At 34.1% G+C, this 9,829-nt stretch overlaps 1 protein-coding gene and 1 long non-coding RNA gene across 3 annotated transcripts in view; one reads left to right on the top strand and one right to left on the bottom strand.

Annotated features, from left to right (window-relative positions):
* The window catches only part of LOC127866114 (uncharacterized), a 136,501-nt gene that overhangs the window by 42,768 nt on the left and 83,904 nt on the right, over positions 1-9,829 (bottom strand). The gene's annotated exons all lie outside the window — the stretch shown is intronic.
* LOC127866096 (solute carrier family 23 member 1-like) overlaps positions 7,775-9,829 on the top strand; it is a 34,615-nt gene continuing 32,560 nt past the window's right edge. The window contains exon 1 of the mRNA XM_052406493.1: positions 7,775-8,356. Within this exon, the coding sequence (XP_052262453.1) occupies positions 7,982-8,356 (375 nt within the window). The 5' untranslated portion in view covers positions 7,775-7,981. The remainder of the gene's footprint in view (positions 8,357-9,829) is intronic.

The raw sequence follows: 9,829 nt of genomic DNA, 5'->3' as shown, positions 1-9,829 counted from the left end.
GACTCCGTGAAGGGGCGCGCATTGACCTGAAAATAAACTCTGAACAACAACATTGTTAACACTCTAGAGGCAAGATTTATTGTCCGATCATCATGAAACTTGAACAGATTAGTTTTCCGCATGATATCTTGGACGAATTCGAAATAGTTAAGGCTGGTTGAAAAACATGGCCGCCAGGGGGCGGGACATTTTTCATTATATGGCTGAAGTAAAAGCTTGTTAACACTCTAAAAGTGACGTGTACTGTCAATCATCATGAAACTTGGTCAGAAAATTTGTTTTAAAGCTATCTTAGATGATTCGACAATATTTTTGGTATGTTGAGGCCGAGAGGGGTAAGGGAAGTTATCATTAAATGGCTATAGTAAAACCGTGTTTGCACTCTTAAAGTTACGTTTATAGTTCACCCTACATTAAACTTGGCCAGAACATTCGTTTTAATAATATCTGGGGCTGCACAGAAAAGCCCAGTTCCTTTTTATCTCAGGTGAGCGACTTATAGCCTTTTAGCTCCTATTGTTTGAGTTAACTTCAGGGCTATATCTGAGATACCATGCACGATTTCAATATGAAACTTCATGCGTTTAATGATATTATTGGGAGATGTGCCATGCTTAAGAAATATAACCCTTCACTTTCTTTAATTAGTGTTATTGCACTTATTTTTTTAGGATGTTACTTTTGAGGGTTATATCTCCGATACAATAAATATATTATTCATGAAACTTCATTGGTTTATAGATATCAATGAGGAGATTTTCGTTGCACAGGAACCATAACCCTACACTTTCTTAATTAAGAGTTATAAACCTTTGTTGTTTTTTTATGATGCGACTTTTGAGGTCTATATCTAAGACACACTACAGGATTTCAACATTGAACTTCATTGGTGTATTGATATCAGTTAGGAGAATAGTTAAAAAATACCAAACACGTAATAATTTGTTTACGAATTATACTGTCTATCGGAGTAGATGCGGAGTAGTGACTGTCATGGGGTGCAGACGTATTTTTTCTAACTGTGACATGAAATGTGTTTAAATGGATTTTAAATCGAAATATTGTGGAAAAAAAATTATATATATGGATAGCAGTGATTGAGATCTGGAATATGTTGTGCCTAGTTTTGGATGTATATGTTTAAAGAAAAAACAGTACGTATAAAACAATTATTTATTGTTCGAATGTTATTGAGAGTACACAGTGCAAAATGTACACTAACGATTTCGCACACCAGTGAACAGTGATTCTCTAATCCGCCTATTGTAATTGTGAGTAGCGACAGCAAAATTGAATAGACTTCGCTAGCAAGTGTCGGTTGTACCAGATTGTGGACACAGTGTAGCCTGACGGAGTACCGTTATCGTGCTTTCTCACGAGGTGCACTTAGACATTACTCTACGTAATACCTGTATAACTATAAACAACATTATGGGCGTAGCTTTAAATGTGTGGCGAGCCAGAATCGGGTCTTTTAACCCGTCCAGAATGCCGAAATCAAAAGAGCAGCAGACAGGAACAGTGATGGACATGATGTTTATATCGCTTACCATACGCGTATGTTTGTTTTTCCTACTCGTCGCACATGGAGTAGAATCGAACCCAGGACCCCCGAAGACAGAGTGAAGAACACTACCCGTAAACTAGCAACTAATATCGACCATGATGTCGGCTCAAATATCCATGACCATCAAATATCTAGTCAGATCTCTACCGGCACAACGCCGAATATATCACTAGACTCGTGGCTCCGACCTTCAACTACTGAACAAGGCGCATCCGTGTCTGACCCCACACCAGATGAAGTGATCACACACGAAGATATAGATATGGACTCCAATACCTTGTTGATTGCAATATATAAAAACGTTAAACTACTAAATAATAAGTTTGATTCCCTTGACAACGCAGTAAAAAACCTAGAAAAGGACAATAAACACCTTAAAAAGCAAAGCGAAGAATTAACAGTACAAGTCAGCAGTCTAACAGAAAAGCTAAACACCATGGAAGGCAGTCTAACGGCGTCGTCAAAAAGACACGAGAATCTCGAGCGATACGTCAAGAAGCAAAACTTGAAAGTATTCAATCTTGAAGACAATGGAAACGAAACCCAGGCACAAACCGAAGCAAAACTACTTGACGCTATTAATAGTCAGCTGGGTCTGTCAGAAAATGAGAACTCTTTTGACTTTGCATACCGTCTTCCAACTAAATCGACAACAAGACCAGTACTAATAAAGTGTGCAAATATGAAGATAAGAGATAGAATCATGGCAAAATTTAGGTCCAAAAGGAAAGCTGGGGAAGAAGTACGAATTCGAGTTGGCGAAGACTTGCCCGAGTATGTGATGAAATCGCGATCGAAACTTTACGATTTTTTCAAAGAGTGCCTAGATAATGACAAAGCTTTCTTTCGAAATGACCATCTCGTTGTCGATGGTGTGAAATACGTGTATGATGACGTTAACAAACAACCGATCGCGGTTACTGGCAATGCCATATAGGATTCCGGCCAAAACTCAAATACACCAACGCAAGTGAAATGTGTATAGTATCGAAAATGAGTTTCACTTTTTATTAGTCTGCCCTGTTTATAATCATATAAGAGACCAATGTTTTATGAATAACTGGTTGGAATGTACTATATCAGAACATTTATTTGTGCTAATTAGGTCTGACACTAGACAACAAGCTATTTTTGCATTGGGCAGATATCTTGACGTTGCATATAAGTTACGGGAGAGTTTACTGTAACTGAAGGCAAACTCGCATATAGTGTATATTTTGTGCGATACTGCTCCATTCGTGAATGTGCTACTTAAAAAATTTTGATAACACCTCTCTTCGATAGTATTTCAAATACATTTAACTAACGCTTACGTGATTGACTATATAGCTATAAGCATCATTCTTTTTTGTTTTTACTTAACACGTCTTACCATTATTGTTGTTAATATTACATACCATGTCACTACTTATGATTACTGCATGTATGTTTGTATTTTGGGCCGGAGGCCTTTCAGTACAAATAAACCTATTGTTGTATTGTTGTTGTATCAAGAAATGTTCACCCTTCAATAAACAAAATGTATTAGGCAGGGGATATAATTTCAACAAATTTGCTTGTTGTCCAGTAAAAATCAATACCGCAGAAAAACACACACAATACAACAACACAATAAAACATTTGTGTTCTCAAATGTACTTAACAACAGTAACGTTTTTTGTAATACAAGCTTTGTTAAAAGAACAATTTCTGGTAAAAAGTAACAAATTGTCATTGTGTTCATAATTTGGAAAAAGAAACACTGCCGTCGTGAGTTAATACACTCTAGCAGGACGCGAAGATCGAGAATGAACTAACTCTCTACAGTGCTTTGAAAGGTTATACAAACACTGCTAATTTTCAAGTTTCTTTCTTGCAAATTTCATCCATTTCCAGCAATTACCCATCGTTCAAAGAGTCAAGTTTTTGCAGTATTCTGTTTATACATCTTCACAACAGATGCAAAGTGAGGGACATATTCGATCAGAGAATTTCGTTTTGGATACAACTGATTCGTTTTAAACCTGACGAAATATTTATAAAAAAAAAACTATTTCAAAAAAATAATTTTACTTTGGATATTCATGTTTCGAAATCGTTTATAAAACGTTGTTTTTGCGATTTTTAGCTACCCTGAGCACAATGTGCATGCTCGTGGTAAGCTTTTGCATCGCCTTTGGTCCGTCGTACGTCGTGCGGCGTCAACATTTGCCTTATTTACACTCAGAGGCCACATTTATTGTGCGATACTAGTAGCTTGGACGAGTTTGAAAATGGTTCTGGCTGGTTGAAAAAAGTTGCCGCAAGGGGGGGGATTTTTTCCTTATATGGATATATTTTAACCTTGTTAACACTCTAGAGGCCACATTTATTGTCCGATCTTCATGAAACTTGGTCAGAAAATGTCAATTTATAATATTCATCAATTTTGGATAAGAAGTAGCATATAAACTTCACAGTCGTGATATACAATACAACATTATAAATGCAACCTAGAGGAGATATTAATTATACAATTATATGTTTTCACTTTAATTGACCTTTACTGAAAGCCAATTTAATGTTGGAGAAATAACCCGCAAGTGGGACCGAATTAATAACTGTTTTTGGATTTGTTCATGAAAACATAATCAAACCAAAATAGCAAACGTTCTGTCGTAACTTCAAAACGTGTGAAATTATAATCGGACAAACTGGTTGCATATCTTTGTTGTGTGGTATAGCGTACAGGATACACACAATTGGTAAATCCCCATGATTCCTCTAGATTTGTTCATTATTCATATAAACACAGTTTTCGTTATACAACTTGTTCGAGCAAACCTGTCGTTGTCGGCTTAATACTTAAAATACTTGACGGTAATATTGTCGAAATGTCAACATCAGAGCCTTATTTAGTTTCACCGCGGCGAGAGATAAAAAAATGTGTTTATGTCTTAAAAAACAACAACGAATTAAATGTAAAATATTCATTCGAAAATTAAAATCCAGAAACAAGGCAAAATGAGACATTAAAACCATTAGAGCCACACGCCTTGAAATGAAATACATGCTAATCAATACATAGAAATTCAATTTGAAAATGTGCAAAATTGTCATTAAATCTATAGCTTAGTTAGCAAGTAATTTGTCTTTTTTTATATTTTTAAACCGAAAGTAGGATATCTATACGTATACGTCCATTTCAACAAACGCGATTTTTTTAAGTTTAAAGCACACAAAAAAGACGGATTTCTACCTTGTAACTTTCCGATATATCCTAATGTGCATAGATAAAATATGTTTCTTATTTATACTTAAATTTACTATGCCATGTATTTCATTTCAAGGTATGTGGCTTTAATTAACCTATGCATTAATTTGATCCCTCAACACTTTAATACACTAGTACTTGTCGAGTCGCAACACCCATTTTAAATTAATATCTGGAGTGATCAACATTTTTTATATCCAAACCTATTTTCACAAATACTAGTCTACGCTGAGCGTGAACATTCTCGAAGTAAGATAAGATTATAAAATACGTATGTATGTAGATGTAGTGCGGCTAAGAATTTTTCAGAAAAAAAATCCGGGTCATTGGTCGTATCACTTTTTTATAGACGATCTTTTTTATCAACCAAAACCAATTATTAAAAATGCCGTGTTATTTTAAGATATTGAATGTTAATACTTTATATTATGATAATATCCAAAATTATACCAAATAATTACTAGTAATATATTTAAAAAGTTTATTTTGTTATTTAGATTACGATCCATTTTTTGTGTTCTTAATTGATAATTGTGTGGAAACGAAAATTATTTTTCGGCGTTACTGTCTAACCCTAGTTATGACCTTTGATGCCCTGTGATTACCGGTATGTTCATTGTTTGTTGAGAAATTTTTTCGACAGTATGCCCGAATGAATAAATGGTATTTTCGCATTTGTTTACCATACGATAACTGAGCATAGTAGAAAACGTTCCGTTTCCTCTTCAAAAAATATCAAGTGATTAAGAGAAAATCTGCTTCGCGATCTTTTTTTGCGTAGTATAGCTAAAAGGATGTTCAATATTGGGAAATCCTCACATTCTTGCATATTATTATTTCGGTATTTGTGTTGTTACTGATAAAACGTTATTGCGGTTGATCCATTTCCTCATGGTTGAATAATTGCACAAATTAACGTTGATAAAGTGTTTTAACTAAATTATATCAAGGTACACTTTGAACACTTTTAAAAAGTGTTGTACAGAAAAGGGTGCCCGGCAGAAAGATAAAGTGATGCTTTTTTGCATAAATTGATTAAATATGAATTCAAACAAAACATACCTCGATAATACAAACGGAATAACCCAATAGCGAAACTCAAAAAATGCACACAACTGTAAAAGTTTTCTAAATTTTACAATATTAAAATTCTATTAGAGCAACAATCACTCAAGTTTCTATACAGGGTTTCATCGATTCGACCTTTAAAATCGTCGTGCATTAAAATAATGCAGAATACTGCCCGAGTGATTCGAACGGGACACCTAAGTCTTGCAAAATACTAATTAAGTTTTTTGAATGATATACTGGTACATAACTGATATTCACGATTTATTAAAGGGACCTTATCATAGATTTTGCATGTATTGAAGTTTGCCATTAAATGCTTGATATTGATAAATGTAAACATTGAATCTAAAAAGCTCCGGTAAAAAAAAAATACTTTGTAAAAGAAACAAAGTAACCCTCAACTGGGTACGAACCACTGACATCTGGAGTAAAAGTCTATTGCTTAGACCATTCGACCATCCGTGCTCATACAATACAAGATGTATTTTATACTTTGTATAAGCAATCCTCGTAGTGTCATAAAGTATAACGACAACAATAAAACTCTCCAAGTTATTCAATCGTTTCGAGTTGCAACGCTTTAAAATTTTCAGGTTGTTAAATCGTCAAAAGATGCATATAATGGACATTTTTAGAGCATGGTAAATGCTCAGTATCACTGTTTCCTCACAAATCATAACTAAAACGAAAATTTGCGAATCTGAAATTATTTTTTTTAATTTTGTCAATTTACTAAAACGTGAAAAGTCTCTTTTAAGTCCGAAGTGATAACACAATGACTAACTCAAAGTAACGACATATATGTCGATCGTCTACTAGCCTGAGTGATTAGAGCGTTCGCTTACGGATCGTGTTGTCGATGGTTCGAGCCTCAATCGGGACATGATCTGACAATTCGTATTGTTTGAAAAAAAGAAACATGCTGTTTTAACTACATTAAACTAAACACACATGCCACACATGTGTTACAGAAGTGAGTACATCGATGTTTAAGTGACTAATGATAGTCAGTGACTAACTGTAAAAATTATTCGTTAGCAACGCTTATTAGTTTAATTGGGGAATTCTAAGGCGTAAATACATGATCCTAAGTACAAATCACAAACGATGCACAACACATTTCTGACAGTGGTTAACTCCCGTATACTGACCTGTAGACAAACAATGCGCAGCAAAATTGTTGTGGTTAACCGTCTCTCTGTACCAGCCGACATACTAAAGTTCTAACTTTTTTTTAGAATTAAATACCGTAAATTCAATAGATTTCTTATTGAATACGTTTATTGAAATAATGACGATATGAACACGAAGACTTGTTCGATAGTAAGATATTTCGAATCTATTTCCAAATATAAAAAGAATGTTTTATGGTTAATAATGTCCGTACTGGCTCGAGTTTTGTGCAGTAAGTAAGCCTACATTTAATTTTGACTTTAAAGGCCACTCATGAAAAATCAGTAATTGGTACCATGCTCCTTGTATGCATAAACTTATTTATATCCGTAGAACACATAACTTAAAAGGATCTGTCAGTTTATAATATTTAAACATTAACTATCTTGATGATATAACATTTTGGTTAGCCTAAATAGGCGACATGCCTATTCACCCGGACTTACATTTGATACAACGTAGAAATAAACGAAAAAGTAATGTTACTTGCACATTTTCACAAATTATTGATCGATTCCTGTGGATAAATCGTATTTAGCATGTCAAGCTAACGTTTCGCAACAATGAATTCGTGTCAGTCGTTTCGATTGACTGCTTTTGTAAAGGGAAAGAATCATTGTTAAAGTACTTCGTTTTACTGATAGACCGTTTTTCTGTTGTTTTTTCGGACTGCCTCGTGAGTCAGTGCTTGCAGCGCTCTTCTTTATTCGTTTGTTTAAATGATGACTATTGTGACAATGAAGCATTGGTTTAAGTACTGTAGCTAGATGTGCAGTGAGGTGATACCTATTCAAAGTGTATAATGTTAATAACCGGTAGCTTAGTTTTAAGAATAACAGAAATGTGTTTACGACAAACTCATCTTGTAGATATCTATTTGTATACATCATAAACATACTCACACAACTCTTTCGTCAATAATCGTGTGCATCAAAAAGATGTGTTCTATCAATATTCTTAGCATTCAACCGCTCATGGATGAAATACACGTTTCGCCAGGAACGACAAAACCACAGAAAACGACCTCCAGCCCAACAACGACCGTAAATACGTCGAATGGCACGGTTAACCTTTCATTTTCGCGTGATCTCGCAGACTTTAAATTGGACCCTATAGTTAATCCCCGTCGTGATGACCTTTCTGGAGTTTTTACCGAGAATGATATGCATCACATACCGAAGACGATCAGTGTCAATGTGATTGAGAACATCAGTGGCGAGCCTTCTTCCAGTGTATCGCAAGAAACCGACGGTTTGCAATACCCAGTGGACAAATCACCCCCAACACATATGTGTATAATTTATGGCTTACAGGTAAGGAGTTCGATTATGAGTAATAAGTTTGAAACAAAAATCACATCAGTTATACACTGCACCGTTGCATTTGCGATGCATGATATTGTGAAAACTAAATATCTGCGCTTGATTTAAGACATTACCATGTTTAACAGCGTCGACGTTGCAATGATCTGTTACCAATCTATAATCATTATATATTTTGCCAAATAAATGCATGATATCTGCAAAATACCAGTACAAGATCATTTAGAAGTAATAATTGAGTTTAAGCCCTTATCAAATGTTTGTAAAAATAAATTTAAAAAGTCTCTAATAGCTGTTCTGCTTACTCACACCAGGTAGTGATTACTTAAATTTAACATGGTACATGTAGTTTTCATTATCAAAGTTATATATGAAGCTCAGTTTTCTGTTAATGATAGTTTAATAGCACGGCACAATGAATAATACAATAAATATCAAGCATAAGCAGTGATTTTTCTTCGCGTCATATTTTACAGCCTGTGCCTTTTTGATCGGGGATAAAGTGCGATAAACCATAAAATTGAGAATATTGAATCATTATTATTATGATTATAGATAACAGTATACCAATTGTTAATAAGTGCATGTTTAACTGCTTTCTAACATGTATATTATAAAGTGCTAGGGCATTAAACTGCTGTATGATAAACTCAATAAACCAATTTGGTTAAAAAAAGAAGACTTTTTTTTGGAAATTTTGGCAAGCTTTTTTAAAGAAAAAAGTTACTTTTTGGGAAACAGCTTTTTTTACAATTTTCAATTTGGACACAGCCTTTAAGAGTCTGTAATTTGGGCAAAAAACACTGATACGAAATATCTCGAATTTGTATTAGTTCTAAATATCATAGGTTATGTTATTAAACAATACTCGATGCATTACTTTTGTTATTTAGGTACTGTTAAAATTGGAAATGAGAAGTTTAAGTTTTGTAAAGTAAAAAACAACAACATAACTTCCTAATGAAAGAAAAATAAGAAATGGGTAGTTAAAGTTTTATATTTTAATATAAAAAAGGCAATAAAATGCCAGTAAAGTTGTTTAGGTCCAGAAAGTTTCTTCACTGTCTTACTTATGTTAAATTCATGTTTTAGGGGCATAATGTACATCTTGCACTTAGCCATCAACAGTTTGAACTAGTAGATAGGTGGCTCGTACAATTTAAATTATACTTGACATTTTTTTTGTTCAGTTCAACGGCGACACTCCTTGGCATGTTAATTTTTTAATAGTTTAACTTAATCAATACCAACAAGTTTATTGCAGATTTTTACTAATCAAACGCATACCGGCGACATTTCACATCTTGATGTAAATGCGGTTGAAATTATAAAATAACTAAAATCATCTGTGATTCAATGACTAATTGCCCCAGGGGAAAATTAACAGTTTCATTTGTGTCTTTTGCCGACATGACAAGACAGACGAACGCTGCCATTTGTTTTTACCATAAACCAATCTTATAA

Source organism: Dreissena polymorpha, chromosome 2 (assembly GCF_020536995.1).
Source record: "Dreissena polymorpha isolate Duluth1 chromosome 2, UMN_Dpol_1.0, whole genome shotgun sequence".
NCBI lineage: Eukaryota > Metazoa > Mollusca > Bivalvia > Myida > Dreissenidae > Dreissena > Dreissena polymorpha.
Note: the sequence above shows the minus strand (reverse complement) of the source record. Positions and strands in the feature narration are given on the sequence as shown.